This window comes from Physeter macrocephalus, chromosome 3, assembly GCF_002837175.3.
Source record: "Physeter macrocephalus isolate SW-GA chromosome 3, ASM283717v5, whole genome shotgun sequence".
Lineage (NCBI taxonomy): Eukaryota > Metazoa > Chordata > Mammalia > Artiodactyla > Physeteridae > Physeter > Physeter macrocephalus.
The window spans coordinates 14,603,421-14,619,326 of record NC_041216.1 but is presented as its reverse complement, the minus strand read 5'-3'; the positions used below and the strand labels follow the sequence as shown (position 1 = coordinate 14,619,326).

General features: G+C 53.2%; 1 protein-coding gene across 4 annotated transcripts in view; it reads right to left on the bottom strand.

Annotated features, from left to right (window-relative positions):
- Nucleotides 1-13,986, bottom strand: part of UBXN11 (UBX domain protein 11) — a 23,010-nt gene extending 9,024 nt beyond the window's left edge. For 3 of the 4 annotated variants that reach the window (XM_055083507.1, XM_028487583.2, XM_055083508.1), the window contains exons 1-8: nt 13,605-13,986; nt 9,108-9,210; nt 8,323-8,351; nt 7,651-7,749; nt 5,145-5,245; nt 4,643-4,697; nt 4,101-4,177; nt 2,064-2,172 (exon numbers count right to left, since the gene is read on the bottom strand). In XM_055083507.1, coding sequence (XP_054939482.1) covers nt 2,064-2,172; nt 4,101-4,177; nt 4,643-4,697; nt 5,145-5,245; nt 7,651-7,749; nt 8,323-8,351; nt 9,108-9,178 — 541 coding nt within the window. In that variant the 5' untranslated portion in view covers nt 9,179-9,210; nt 13,605-13,986. Of the gene's footprint in view, nt 1-2,063; nt 2,173-4,100; nt 4,178-4,642; nt 4,698-5,144; nt 5,246-7,650; nt 8,352-9,107; nt 9,212-13,604 lie in introns of those variants that run through there. The other variant, XM_055083504.1, reaches the window with a different exon arrangement.
- Nucleotides 13,987-15,906: the final 1,920 nt, after the last annotated feature.

The following is a 15,906-nucleotide window of genomic DNA, read 5'->3' as shown; positions in this document are numbered from 1 at the left end:
GTGGTGCTGTGTGTGTGTGTGGGGCTGTGTGTGTGTGTGTGTGTGGTGCTGTGTGTGTGTGTAGTGCTGTGTGTGTGTGTGTGTGTGTGTAGTGCTGTGTGTGTGTAGTGCTGTGTGTGTGTGTGTGTGTGTGTGTGTGTAGTGCTGGCAGGCCTCTGGCCCTAGACCCCAGGAAGGGACATTCTTACAGCTTCTGGCAGTTGCCTGCCAGGGTCTCGTCTCACCACTCACCCAGGGAGAACTTCCCATAGCACTCAGCCCAGGGCTCAGCTCCTGGCATGGCCCAGGTGCCATACAGCTCCCCAGCTTTGCCGTGTCCCAAATGGACTGAGCATCTTCCCCGACAGCCATGCTCCCCAGGGTCATCCCAGGTTCCTCCCACCCCCTCCCTAATGTTTGAGCAATCGCCAAGGCCATGGATTCCCCTCCTAAATCTCTCTGCTCTGCCCCTTCTCACCAGCCCCACCAGTATCACCCTTATGCTGGGCATCATTTCGTCTTCGGCCTGGATGGCTGTAACCTTCTCCCAGTGGGCTCCCAGCCTTAAGTCTTGCCCCCTTCACTCAACAGTCTTCAGACTGCTTAAGTGCCTCAGTTTCCCCATCTGTAAAATGGAATAACCCCTGGCCCATGCCAAGGCTATTTGTGAAAATGCTTTAAAAGTGGCAAATATGGTGCAAATGGGAAGTGATGTTTTTGAAACAAGGGTGAGGGGGTTTTTCCCCCTGAGATTTAGGGGGATCTAGCCAACATGCAGCAGGTGGGACTCTCATGTTTTCGGTCTGGGCTTTTACCCAGCAGGAAACTTATGAAATTAAGAAAGTACAGTTGTCTTCCAAACAGTCCCCCGGGAGCCAAGCTCATGTTCCCATGAGACTGCCACTGCCTTCTGACCGTGGAAAACAATGAGAGCTCCCACTTGTGGGGCTGATGACATCCGAGGTCAGTGCTAGGTGCTGCGTCCAACCCACTGACTCCTAGTAACTCCATGGGAAAGAATATACACCCATCTACTGATGAGGAACTGGAGGCTCAGAGAACGGAATTCGAGTACCCAAGTCACACCTGGGCTAGGCGGTGGCAATGAGGACCCAGGTGTGACCAACAGAGCCTGGAGAACTACCTTCCAGGCAAAGACCTCCATTCTTTGAAGAGAATGGACCCAGCTTTCAGAATTGGCCAGTTCTGGGACTTCCCTGGTGGCGCAGTGGTTAAGAATCTGCCTGCCAATGCCGAGGACACGGGTTTGATCCCTGGTCTGGGAAGATCCCACGTGCCGCGGAGCAACTAAGCCCATGTGCCACAACTACTGAGCCTGCGCTCTAGAATCTGCGAGCCACAACTACTGAAGACCTCCTGCCACAGAGCCCGTGCTCCGCAACAAGAGAAGCCACCACAATCAGAAGCCCACGCACCGCATTGAAGAGTAGCCCCCGCTCGCCGCAACACAACTAGAGAAAGCCCGCACACAGCAACGAAGACCCAGTGCAGCCAAAAAAAAAGAAAAAAAAAAAAAAATATATATATATATATATACATAAAGGAAGTAGCCAGTTCTATGGCCCCACATCTCTGGAGTGCATCCCTCAGGATATTAGCAGTTGAGTTAAAAATAAAACGTGGTGGATGCCCAGAGATGCAGGTAGATTTCAATAGTTTGCTACAAATGAACCTGGAAAGAGAATCCACAGAGGGGGCCAAGCCCTTGGACTGAGGGGCAGCTTCCAAAGCAGGGGGATTGCTTCTAAAGGCCACAGCTTTTGAATGGGTGACATTTTGTAAACTATGGTGCCTGAGACAAATGAGGTCTTGTTACATTTTGTATCCCTGGTCCCTGGAGCCTTAGAAAGATGAGCAAGCAGAATCTAGGGTTAGGTGGTCAGGGATGGAGGCTGAGGCCTTTCCCTCCTGCCCCTATGTCAGTGGCAAGGTGTGGGAGGCCTTGGGGCACCTTGTGCTGGGAGGAGGGGCATGAATGAGCTGGCCTCTGGACAGCTGTGGGCCATCGGGAGCTGTGGGAGAATTCCCTTTGCAGGAGGGGCCAGGGTGGACCCCGACTCTACCTGGCTTCCAGAACTTCTTGGCTGTCATCCAGTCCCTCTCGCCATCCTCCGAGTCCTCCTCATGCATGGGCTCGCCCACCCACAGCAGGCCGTAGTCACCTAGGAACCGCTGTGGGGAGAGAAGAGGGAGATGTCGGGGGCACTCTCAGCTCAGCCCCTTCCAGGGGAAAAGGTCGCATCAGCCCAGCCCCCAGCCTCAGGCCTCAGCTCCCAGCCGACTGGATGGGGCGATGGGCCGGGGGGTCTTGGCCACTTCCTGGCTGTGGCCTTGGGAAGCCACCTCACCTCCCAGGGCCTCAGGCTTCTCCTTGTAAAATGAAGCTTGTGAGGACTCACTAAGGTAATTCACGTCATCTCCTTAGCACAGGGCCTGGCACAAGTAGGAACTCGCTTAAGTCAGCCATTATGGCGGCGGGGAGCCATGTGGGTCTGGCCCGAGTGGGAGGAGAGGAAGGGACACCTGCTCTGCAGGTCTGAGAGGACGTGTCCACCCACATGTCCCACATGTGGCCTCTCTAGGGCTGGCCGCCCAGAGCCTTCGCCACAGGAAAACTTTGAGCTGTCTATGCTTCCTGTTGCCGCTTCCTCATCTCCACTCCTTCCCTCAACCCACTCCAGATGGGCTTCCATCTCCACAACTCACCGCAACTGCGAACAAGCAGCCATCAGCAACCTGCCCACTGCCTAACCCAGCGGGCACACTTCTGCCTTCATCTCTTGTAACATATGTTCTTCCTTTTCCATTTCAAATTTCTAGCCACCTACACTTAGCTGTCCAACAGGCATCTCAAAATGAACTTGGCCCAAACAGTCATGCCTCCCTGCCCCACCTCCCAAGGCAGGGAGTGGCCCAGGTCCCGGCTAGTCTCTAATGTGTTACCCTTTTAAATATTTCACCATACACCGAACTTGTGTCTCTTCCTGTGTGCTTGTTTATGTGTGTCCCCTCTAGACTGTCAGCGCCATGAGGGCAGGGACCCTGTCTGCATCCCAGTGCCTGGCAGGGTGCCGGGCGCACAGGAGATACTTTGTCTGAGTTTGCTAAATTAATGAAGCAATAAATGTGCGAAGAACGTGAACGTGGGAGCCCCAGTGCCCTCTGCCCTAAGGGGGCAGCTCTCACTCCTGTGGCAGCTGCTCAGAGAAGCCCCACGGGCTGCCGGCAGTCCTAGTAGGCCACTCAGGGAGCAGCTGTTTACCCACAGCCCCGGGTATGAACAGGCCTGGGTGGGAAGGGCCCTCAGCTGCAGCTGCTGCTTGGGGGTTTTCGTCTGTGGTCTTAAATTAGGTTGGGGCTTTGGAAACCAACTCGGTGTGGAGAGGGAGAGGCTAGACCCCAGGAGGAGCTTCTGGTGGGGCTGGTGAGGCAGTGGGGGGCCCTGAGGATGTACGCATGCCTAGGACCCTCCCTTGAGCCTGGGGTCCCTCCAGTTCAAGCCTTGCTGTGTGAACGAGGGCAAGAAAGGTGACACTGGGTGAGTGAGATGCCACGTCCAGAGGCAGGGAATGGCCATGACCAATGCAGTAAACACACATGGCCAGGCCCCTGCCAGGTCCTGGGCACACAGCAACGAACAGGAGTAAAGTGGTCCCTCCCTCCTTCCTTCGTGGAGTCCACGGTCCCCAGAGGAAGAGAGATGTGGTACTAAGAAAGCCCAGGATGGAGCACCTGCCCTGGTCACAGGTGAAGGGGGTCCCCTGGGAAAGGGCTCCCACCTTGAATTGAGACTGAGGATCAGTGAAAACTCGCCAGGGGAAGGTAGAAAAAGAAATTTCAGGTGGAAGGAACAACACGGACCAAGGTCCTGAGGTGGGAAAGAGCTTGATGTGGTCAAAGAAGCAGAGGCAGGTCCCCGTGGCTGGAGGGGAGAGTAGTTCAAGATGACACTGAGGAAGGGGGAGGGGCTAGCCCAAGCCTGAAATGGGGTGGGGGGTGCCCCGGGCCCCTGTGTGGGATGTGCGGTGAGGGGGCCCCAGAGAGGTGGGCTCTGACCCAGTCCCTGGGGGCAGACAGCCCTGGGCCGGCACCTCCCTCACCTCCATCTCCCCAACCTGCCGCTGCAGTTGTGCGCACATGGTCTCCAGCTCCTCCTGCCGCTGCAGGGTCACCGTGCCTTCAGGAAAAGATGGGGAGGGGCTCCAGTGCCCCCTGCATGGAGGCTGCCAGGCCACTTCTGGCCATGACAAGAGCTTTGGCCTGAGGGTCATCTGGAGAAGCTGCTCCACGAGAACTCTAGGGATCCCCGGAGAAGCACCTCTTGGCCTCTCGCCCTGACCTTGAGAGGGGACGCCCTGACTCTTGGGAGGCCAGCCCACCGAGCGAGGCTCCTGAGGGGGCTGCCTTTCCTCCAGGCTTTGGATGGCAGGCCCTGTGCTCAGGGCTGGGCTAGGGCTGCACTCGGGGGACTCAGTCCCACACAGAAGGGCACCGCCCTGGGTGTCACGGCTCCTCTCTGGGCTCCACTGCCCAGACTCCACCACAGGACTCAGCTTGATGCTCTTGGAGCCCTGATACCCAGAGGTCGCCAGCCCAGGGGGTACAAAGGGGGGCTGACTAGCCCACAGAGAGGGTCTCTTACCCTGGTGCTCCTGGAGGGTCTTCACCAGCTCCTCCAAGGCCCGTATCTTCCGATCCTGCAGCAACGAGACAGGAGGGGAGCAGACCTGGTGGTTCCCAGAGCCCAAGGGAGCCCCTTCCAGATGGGAAGACCCGGCTTAAAGCCCCTGCCCCGCTCTGGCACTGCTCTGGTGCTCAGATGGTCCCTGTGGTCCCACTGAGGTGGGGGCAGGGGGTGGGCACCCCCAAGAGCCCAGCACTCAGCAGCCACTGCTGCCACCCAATCTGAGGTCTACAGGCCTTCCTCAGATGTGGAGAAGACCCCCAGCCTCTCTGCTCAGGTCACAGGGACCCAGGTCAGTCCCAGGCCAGACCTGGCCCTTGAGCTGGGCGGTTTGGTCAGGGAGATGGTTCTAGAACCCATCCACCATGGCCTATTGCAATAGTAACCTCACTGGCCTCCCCAGCCCAGGCCCTTCCACCCCTCAGACCGGACCCTGGCCCTCTCCCCACTGGGGCCCCACCTTGGAGAGCATCTCATCCGCCTGGGCCTTCACCTGCTGCTCCAGATCCCGCACTTTCCTCGCCATGGTGGCCATCAACTCCGAGTCGTGGTACACAGGGACTGCCAACCAGACAAAGTCCTAGAGCCCGGGCCTTGAGCTGAGGCTGAGGTTATGGGGGTCCAGGGGAGGGGGAGAGGGAGCAGGCTCCCCAGCAGCGGAAATAAGGGCGGTGACAACAGCTGCCACCGAGATGATGGGGACAGTTCTACACACTTTTCATATGTCAGCTTTTCTGAGGAAATGAACTGTTTGGGGAAACTGAGGCACAGAGATTCTGTAATGCACCGAAGATGTATATACGAGGGAGTGGTACAACATATGGGTTACATCACCTTGAAACACTGTCAAAAAGTTCACCCTTAAAGCAACTATACTCCAATAAATATTTAAAAAAAAAAAAAATGTTCACTCTCAGTTGAATCACACCTCTAATTTCACCCCGAATTCACAGGAAATACAGTAGATAGAGGAGCAAGTTAAACAGCACCGGACAAATCACTACAGGGAACATCCTGTGGGACAAGTAGCCTGGACTCTTCAAAAAGTGTCATTTTTTAACAGAGGCAGGGATTCTGCTCTAAAGAAGTATAACAATCAAATGCAGTGCATGACCCTCAATTAGAACCTAAATCGGGGCGGAAAAAAAAAGCTATGAGAGATATTTTGGAACACTGGGATGTTAGAGAGAGTTACTGGATTGTTCCTATTCTTAGGTGTGATCACAGCATCGTGGTTACGTACTTCCTTACTCCTAGGAGATGCAAAGGGAAGTATTTAGAGCTGAAATGTCATGATATCTGCAACTGATTTCTAAATAGCTCATCCAAAAAATACACTTGTGTTCATAACATATGTGTATATGGATAGAAAGCAAATATGGCAAGATGTCACTAACTGTTGAACCTAGGCTGAGGACGTATGGGTGTTTGCTGTACTATTATTTTAACTTTTCTGGTTGCTGACAAATTTTCAAATTAAAACATTTGTGAAAGAAAACAGGAGAGACACATGGGAAGAAACAGGCCCCCCTCTTCCCCTGGATGTTGTCTCTCTCTGTGTGAAGCCGGAAATGTAGCTGTAACCACGGACCATGAGGAGCTGACAGGCCCAAGGATGGTTCGGTGGAAAGGTGGAGAAAGCGGAACTTCTGACAATGTCTTTGAGCTGTCTCCCTAGGACTTCTTGGTATGTGGGATGATAAAGCCCCCTGATGTTCCTTGGTTGAATCAGGGTTTTCGCTGACTTGAGTCGAAAGCTTCTTAACTGATACATAGACATTGGGGAACTGTCAGCACACGGATGACAGCACGTGTTTGAGGCAGAGTGGCAGAGGAGCATTGCACGGAAGAGCTGGAGCTGGCAGGGCGCCGAGGGAAGAGCCTAGGAGGCAGGAGGACGGCAGGGAGGCCTCGCGTTATGGAAGCCAAGAGCCCGTGGTGCTCTGGAAGAGGGAGCGGGGAACTGTGTGCAACGTTTCCCTGCAGAGAAGTGAGGCCGGACAGGCAAGCCCTTGACTGTGAGCTTGGCAGGGGCAGCCCCTGGCTGAGAGTGGGCTGAGGGGTGGTGGCGGGGGAGAGGCAGAGAGACCTGGGCAACAGCCAGTGGCCATGGTTGCTGTTGAAAGCGTCCCCCCTGGGGTGATGGAGATCCTGGCTTTGTGACCGAATGGCTGTGGGGCTGGGCTCTTCCGGTCTCCTTTTCCACCTCAACCCCTCCCTACCTGTAGAGGGGAGGGGGCATTCGGTGGAGGATCAGAGACAGAGAGACAGAAACGGAGACAGAGAGACAGGAAGCTGCTTCCCCAAGATATCACAGCTAGTGGAAAGCTCTAACCTCATCCCCAGCTCCCCCAGACTCCCGGCTCAGACCCTGCCCCTGCCCAGTGCTCCACACAGCTCACCCTGCCGGCCCACGCGTCCCCTGCGCCCAGGACTGCTCAGTCCTACCTCCTCTGGGAAGCCGCCCCAATGAGCCCCATCCGACTTTGGGCACCTCCACGATTGCAGTGTTGCCACAGCCCTTTGCGGATGGTGTGGGTCAGGCTAGGGGGACTGTCTAGGGGACTTGGGCCTTGTCCAGAGCCCTGCGGAAGCAGGAAGCAGATGCCCAGAGGCTGAGCTTCACCCTCAGGCCCTTCATTCCTCTTGGACCCTGAATCCTAGAGCCACTGACATCACTCTTGACGGGGATTCCAGCCAGGTGTACTCCAGAGGTGCCAGCCACAGCCCGCCCTGGGGCTTTGCCAGACCTCCTGAGCTAACGGCCGGACCCGTGTGGGGCTTTACACCAAGCCAGGCTCTGAACAGGTCTGGGGTGCAGGCCCAGGGCCACAGTCAGCCAGGAGTAGAAGCAGCTGCCTCTGACCCAGCAGGTGGGAGAAGGTGCCATGCCTCTCAGGGCCTCCCTTTCCCCGGGGCCTCTCCTGCTGCCAAGGACACAGACCCCTTCGGGCCTCTGCACTCACCTTGCCTACTCACAGGGGCACCTATGCCACCATAGCAGGAAGGAACAGAGATCCTTTCTTCTGAGCCGTGCGCGTCATTCAGCACGTCCACCTCATCTTCTGCAGACAGGGATGCCCAGGTCACTGCTCTGGGGCTGAAGCCCAGGCGAAACGGGGGCCCTGGGCCCTGGTCAAGATGAAGCAGCCTGTTCTCTGTCCCCTCAGCATAGGAGGATAGAAAACTCGGGACGCTGGAGAGCAAGGATCCAACCAGAACAGCCCTCTTGGAGTTCTCCCAACCTGGCTCCCTGGGGGGACCTGGGTGGCCAATGCCAGCACCACGGTGGGGGCTAAAGGGGGGCTGGGATGCAAAGGTCTGAGCCTGCAGGAGGCAGGGCAGCAACATGAGGACTGGGCTTCAGGGAGAAAAGGCTGTAACGGGCTGCAGGTGGCTGTCGGAGAAGGAGGGCTGGGGTCTGCCCCCTCATGGCCAACCCCACAGTGAGTGGAGGGGTTCAAATGTTAGTGATGACATCTCCACTAAGGGTGTGGGGTGTCCAAATCCGAGAGCTGCAACTGCAGCCAACTGCAGTTGGCCAGCCACTCTGGCTGACGGGAGTTCATCATGTTCTTTCTCTCCATCCGCCCAACCGAAGGACATGAGGAGGACACGAGGGCAGAGCCCACACTTACCATTTCCGTAAATTTTTATCCCTCGCCTCCTGGGAATGGGGCAGGAAGGAGAAGGAAGACAGACAAGTTAGGACCCCCTGGATTGCCTTCGGGGGAGGCTCTGGCACCAGGTCCCCCATCAATCCTAAAGAAGGTGTCTCCTGAGGACATCCACCCCCAAATCCCATCCCGGCCTAGGGGTGAGCCAAGGGGCAGGCTTCAGGGTGTCCGACTCCTCCCAACAAAGAAGGATGGGGAAGAGCTGAAGGGCAGAGCCTTGGAGAGAAGATTATAAGAGTCCCTAAGCCCAGGAGCCCAGCCCCAGCTCTGCTCTGAAATGGCTGCAGGACCCCAGGCCCGTCACTTAACCTCTCTGGACTTCCTTGGCCATGATGCAAATGACTCAAAGTGGGGTTCAGAAGAGCAAGGAGAGAGGTAAAAAATGCTTTGAAAAGATGAAACTGATAGATGGACAAACAGGATTCTCTTCACTGAGAGCCCAGCATGTGGCCGGGCCTGGAACAGGAGGGCCATCAGTGTTTGAAGAACTAATTCATGACCAATGAATAAACAGAGGGATGCCGAGCCACGTCACTAAATGGCACAGCCCAGTGTGTGCTGAGACACATGGAGAGCCTCCCAGAAGAAGGTTCGAGAAAGATAAGGTGATCAGAGAGAGATACATAACTTCTTATCGTTTTCCTCAGGACACTAGGAGTCAATCTCCTAGTCCATGGGAGGGGCCGGGAGGGGCCGGGAGGAGGCAGGGGCATGGACACAAAGATCCCACGAGGCCGGCTCCTTACCCCAGATTCACAGGCTCCCAATGCAGAGGCACTCGCCGGGTCTTGCCAAGGGAGGCCAAAGGTGAGCTCATAATTCTTCTAGTTTCTAGCTGTCAGGAACTCCCTGAGAAGAAAGGAGTCAGCCCTTGGAGACAGTCACTCAGGACCAGGGAGCCGCCTGAAACTTCCTCTGCCCTGGCTACTTTTCCCAGGAGGGAGCACTGTCCAGGGAGCGGCACCCCTCACTTCTTCCCACTGCCTCTGCAGAAGTTTCTGGAGGCAGCCTAGCCTCAGGATCCCTATGCTTGATGTCCACCTGCTCCACTGGATATCCAGCTCTCTGGTCTGCTCTTGGAGGTCTCTGGCCTAGCAGTGCTTGGGAAAGGGCGATGGGGGTAGGATGGGGTGCAGAGGTGAGCCGGAAGACTGGGACTTCCCCAGACTTCAAGCCTTGGCACAAGACTACCCAGCAGGCCTGGGGCTTTTGTCTATCTACCAAGGAGCTGGTCATCACGCCCAGGTGTCCACTCCCCTCCTACCAGAACCAGGTGCCACCTTCAACTTCTCAGAGCCAGAGAGGGGCAACCCCAAGGCAGGATTCTACCAAGACACCACCTGCATGGCAGGGAGGTCAAGAGCCCAGACTCTGGATAGGTTCTGCCATTCCAGTATAGCCTGTGCCTCAGTTTCCTTTAGAGTAAAGTGGGGATGGTAACAGTACCAGCCAGGTAGGGGTAACACACATAAAGCACCTAGCCCAGTGAAACGCTCAGAAGAATTACTTAAAAATGTGAATTGTGGCTGCTGCTGTTATTGGCACATAGAAGGCCCTCATAAATGTTGATTTCCCTTCCTTTCCTCTTCCTTCTGGAAAGATGAATGAACATCAGAGATGCAATTAACGGTCACTACTCTATTCAGTGAATTAAATATCACGTGGCTAATATCTAGAAATCGAAGAATCGAACGACCTCCATCAGGGCCTGAATCAAGTCTTTCGTTCCACTTTGGAAATGTGTGGCACTGGCCTCCACCAGCCCCTGAATCTGCCCAGCAAGGGGACCTGCATCACCAGGAGGCAGCTCCCTTGGTCTTAGTTCTGGAGTTTGGGACTCATGCCCCGCCCCTTTCTCAGAGGTGCCCTCCGAGGACAAGGCCCAGAGTTTCCTGATCCCCATCATCCAGCATCCAGCCTCCCAAACCTGCCCCCAGCCTGCCTGCTTCCTGCCGTCTTGTCCGGGCATCCTCAGGGTACGTGTGGCCAAGTGTGACGGCCCCTGTGGCTCCCCTCACCAGTCTCCACACACTGCCAGAGGAATCTTCTTAAACCCAAAGCTGACATGTCACTTCCCTGCTCAATACTCCCAGTGGCTCCTTCTCACCCACAGAAAAAAAATTCAAAATTCCTTAACATGGATGATCTGGTCTCTGCCTGTGTCTCTGGACCTCACCCATCATCACCCACGGTCCCCCCGCATCCCACCCTCCACTTGAGCCACTCTGAACTGTCAGCCCTGAAATGCTTTCTTTGCACACATGGCTCCTCAGGCCTGGAACCCGATCCCCCGAAATGGTCTCCCTACTCCTACCCACACCCTTCCCTTGGCAGCTAAGTCCTTTTCTTTTTTTTTTTTTTTTTTTGCGTTTATTTGTTCTTTAGTTATATTTTAACTTTTTACTTTAAAATTATTATAGATTCACAGGAAATTAGGACAATAGTAGAGAGGTCTGGTGTATCCTTCACAGTTTTCCCCAATAGTCACATTTTACATGACTATTGTACACAGTATCAAAATCAGGAAATTGACATTGTATAATCTGTGTGTGTCATTCTATGCCATTTCATCCCCTGTACAGATTCTGTGTAACCACCACTGCAATCAATATATGTACAGAGGACTTCCCTGGTGGTGTAGTGGTTAAGAATCTGCCTGCTAATGCAGGGGACAGAGGTTCAAGCCCTGGTCCAGGAAGATCCCACATGCTGTGGAGCAACTAAGCCCATGCGCCACAACTACTGAGCCTGTGCTCTAGAGCCCGTGAGCCACAACTACTGAGCCCACGTGCCACAACTACTGAAGCCCGCGCACCAAGAGCCCGTGCTCTGCAACAAAGAGAAGCCACTGCAATGAGAAGCCCACGCGCCGCAACGAAGAGTAGCCCCCACTCGCCGCAACTAGAGAAAGCCTGCACACAGCAACGAAGACCCAACGCAGCCCCCAAAAAATAAATTTATATTAAAAAACGGTATGTACAGAACTATTCCATCATCACAAAGATCTCCCTTGTGCTACTCCTTTAGCATCACACTCATCCTCCTCCTCACCACTATCCCTAACCCCTGGCAACCACTACTCTGTTTCCCATCTCTATAATTTTCTTACTTCAAGAATGTTATATAAATGGAATCAAATAGAATATGACCTTTTTTATTAAAAAAACAGCTTTATTGAAGTATAATTCACACACTTAACTCTTTTAAAGTATACATTTCACTAGTTCTTAGTATATTCATAAATTCAGTTATGAAACCACCATCACAATCAGTTTTGGAACATTTTCATCACACTAAAAAGCCCCAGGCACTGTGCCTTCTTTAGTAGTGAAAACTACCCTGCATGAACTCCCATCAGACCTGATTATCCCTCCTTTCTCCAAATTCTCATCACCATAATGACCCCTCAAAAGAAACTGGTCAAAAAGACAGAAATTAATAAGCATTGGCAAGGATGAGGGGAAACTGGAACCTTTGCTGGAATGTAAAATGGTGCAGCTGCTGTAGAAAACAGTCTAGCAGTTCCTCTAAAGGTTAAACAGAGTTATCTTATGGCCTCCATGCCTAGGTATATACCCAAGAGGAATGAAAACTTACATCCACACAAAAATTTGTATATCTGTTCATAAGCAGCATTACTCATAATAGCCAAAAAATGGAAACAACCCAAATGTTCATCAACCAGTGAATGGATAAACAAATGTGGTATACCCTTACAATGGAATATTAATTGGCAACAAAAAAGGAATGAAATACATACTACAATGTGAATGGACCTTGAAAACATAATGCCAAGGGAAAGAAGTCAGTCACAAAAGACCACCAATTGTTATGATTCCATTTATATGAAATGTCCAGAATGGGCAAATCCATAGAGACAAAGTAGGTTAGTGGTTGCCTAGGGTAGGTGGCGCTAAAGGGAGACGGGGAAGGTGGGGGTAGACTGCTAAAGGGTACAGGGTTTCCTTTTTTTTTTTTTTTTTTTTTCCAGTACGCAGGCCCCTCACTGCTGTGGCCCCTCCTGTTGCGGAGCACAGGCTCCGGACACGCAGGCTCAGCGGCCATGGCTCATGGGCCCAGCCGCTCTGCGGCATGTGGGATCTTCCCGGACCGGGGCACGAACCCGTGTCCCCTGCATCGGCAGGCGGACTCTCAACCACTGCGCCACCAGGGAAGCCCCAGGGTTTCCTTTTGGGCTGATAAAAATGTTCTAAAACTGACTGTGGTGAGGGCTGCACAACTCTATGAATATACTAAAAATATTGAAATTTACATTTTAAAGGGGTGAAGTATATAGTATGTGAATTATATCTCAATAAATCTATCATAGGAAAGAAAAGGACCTGGTCTCCAAACCAAAACCAACATCTTCCCTCAAAATAAGCTCCTCCCACTTCCCCTTTCTTAATGGGACCCCATCATCCAAACACAAAAATTTTCCCTCCTTCTTTCCCTCTTAATCCCATCAGTTACCAAATCCTGCAGGTTAAACTCTGCAAGTCTCTCACACATAGCTCCTCCTCTCCATGACCACTGTTGGCCATCCTAGTGGGACTCTCACTGTCCTTCTTTGGGGCTGTCACAATGGCCCCAAACTGACTTCCCCATTCCAGTCTCACTCCAGGCCAATCCAACACACTGTCTCCAGATCCATTTTCCCATGGATTATAGGAGACCCGTGAGGACGACGATGGTATCTTCCTATCAGCCTGGGGACTCCTGAGCGCGGGGCTGTGTCTCCTCCCTCAGACCGGGGACCCTGAGGACAAAGCCACGTCTACTCCCTTCACTTTGGGGTCTTCCTGGGAGGACTGTGTCTTCCCCCTCAAGCCGGAGGCGGCTAAAGGTTAGGCTGTCTGCCCCTTCAGACTCAAGCTTTGAGAGGAAAGCTCTGTCTTATGCCTCTACATCTTTGGGAGTCAAATTTATCCCCCCACAGGTCCCAGTGCTCTCCAGCGCCGACACGGACCAGCAGGCTGTACGCCTTCAACCCCTAAATCCCCAACTGGAAGCGCTCACCACGTTGACTTCTACCACCAGTCCCGCCCTAGGAGCCGCGTCGCCGCCCCCCTGCCTCCACGCGTAGCCATGGTAGGCGGGGACCCGAATCTGCTCCCAGGGAGCGGGGGTGTCTGCGGGGGAGCCGGGCCGCGGGTCTCGCGTGTCCTCGAGGCTCTCAGGGTGAGGGCCCCAGCCCGTGTGGGGGGGCTCCATGGGCAGAAAGGTCTGGGGCCGTGACTCACCACGCAGGGCTGCAGAGCCGCCCGCGGCGCCGCCATCTTGTTGTTACACGGTTTCCCAGGCGACCAGGACCCGTGCGCTTCTCATTGGCTAATTCGAGGGTGTCCCTGAGCAACCAGCAGGCAGCGGAGGCGGGTACAGCCGTCTGTGCTCGAATTCTATTGGCCCACGGAGTCTAAATTCATCGCTGGATACTGCAAATCCCAGAATCCACCGCTCTGAGCGGACTCAGGGTCTGGAGAAATGGAGGGCCCGATTCGTGTCACCCCGAGGCACAGAAAGCGGAGAACCTGGGATTAGATTCACGAAGCTGCTGGAAGCCTCTGGACCTGAATGTGTAATCCCGACAATGCCACTGTTTTGCTAGATTGATTTTGGGAGAAATTACATTTATCCCTCTGAGCCTGTTTTTTCATCTGTCAGTACAGTACTAAGGGGGCAGTTCTTTTAAGCATGAATGGAAATGATGCAAGTACTGAATAAATGTTTCTTAAATCTGAATTTCTCTGCTAACTTCTTGACCAAACGGCGCCCTGAAGGGACGCTCATATTCTATTTCCTTTGTGTAAAAATTTGGGTGGGATTCCCCCTGCCTTTGGATAAGACACTTTGTGTGATTTGGGGTGAAACACTTCCCCTCCTGAGCCTCACGTGAAAAAATAAGGTGTTGGATTAAAGCAACTAGAGATAGTTTAGTTAAGAGCATGGACTTAGGCCTCTGGAGTCGTGGATCCTGACTTGTGTGTCCTTGGGCAAGTTACTCACCTTAATTTCTTCTGTAAAATGGGGATAATACCCACCCCCACAGAGTTGCCATGAGAATTAAATGAGATAATGCATACAGAGTACCTGTCACGATACCCATACAGAATAAGTTTTCAAAACATTTCCTGCTTTTAACTAGCATTAGCATTATCTCAGTCTTCCAGCTGTGATGATCTGGGTGTCTATGATTTCTGGCACCCACTTCCTTATGCCTTGGCTTAACCACCAAAGCCCTTTCTCTGCGTGTCTCAAACTGCACTTACTAATATTTTCCATTTGACTTTCTCATCTACTGCATTTAGGGGAGGGCAGGCTCCTTGAGGCATTCTTTACACACCAATTGAAGACTGAAAGAAGCTACCAGTTAATGAGTGTCTTGCAAGTGCCAGATGCCAAAATTATGAGCTTTACAGATGAGAAAACTGAAGCTCAGAGAAGTAAAGTGACTTGCTCAAGACTATGCAGGTAGAAAGCAGAAAAGTGGATTCAAACCCAGAACTGTCTGCCTCCAGAATCTGTGCTCTTTCCAGAAGCTCCCACTTTAGTAAAACAGGCAGGCAAAGGTAAGCCAAGGTTCAGGTGGTACAGGTCCATGGCCAAGGGAAGGGTTCAGGTGGAAAGTGTGACTGGAAGTTGGAGGTGGGAGAGTTCTCTTGCCACTAAGCTGCTCCCAGAAAGTTCTCAGAGGCTTGAGATAGATGAGAAAGTTCGAGGTCATACTGGGGCCACGTGTTTTGGGGGGTTGAAGCCATGGTCAGGGGACTAGCAACCCTTTACTGTCACCTTGCTCATGTTCCTTCTGCTCTTAAAGGTAAGCAAGGACCAACAGCAATGGGAGGCAGGGGGCTCTGGCCTCATGGGTCCTGGTGTGCCCGCTGCCTCCCACCTCAGCAAGACTGGGGAGTGAACTGGCATTTACCCAAGCATCAGAGTTTACAACATACCTCCCTCCTACCCAGGGCTGGAAGCATGGCCTGAGATTCTGCAGTAGGCAGACATTCAGTAAATATCTCGTTCCTGTGAGGAAGGTGGGAGCCCGCTAACCTGGCGGGCAGTTTATTATTATTATTATATATATATATTTTTTTGGCTGCATTGGGTCTTCATTGCTGAGCACGGGCTTTCTCTAGTTGCGGCGAACGGGGGCTACTCTTTGACTGGAAGTTGGAGGTGGGAGAGTTCTCTTGCCACTAAGCTGCTCCCAGAAAGTTCTCAGAGGCTTGAGATAGATGAGAAAGTTCGAGGTCATACTGGGGCCACGTGTTTTGGGGGGTTGAAGCCATGGTCAGGGGACTAGCAACCCTTTACTGTCACCTTGCTCATGTTCCTTCTGCTCTTCAAGGTAAGCAAGGACCAACAGCAATGGGAGGCAGGGGGCTCTGGCCTCATGGGTCCTGGTGTGCCCGCTGCCTCCCACCTCAGCAAGACTGGGGAGTGAACTGGCATTTACCCAAGCATCAGAGTTTACAACATACCTCCCTCCTACCCAGGGCTGGAAGCATGGCCTGAGATTCTGCAGTAGGCAGACATTCAGTAAAT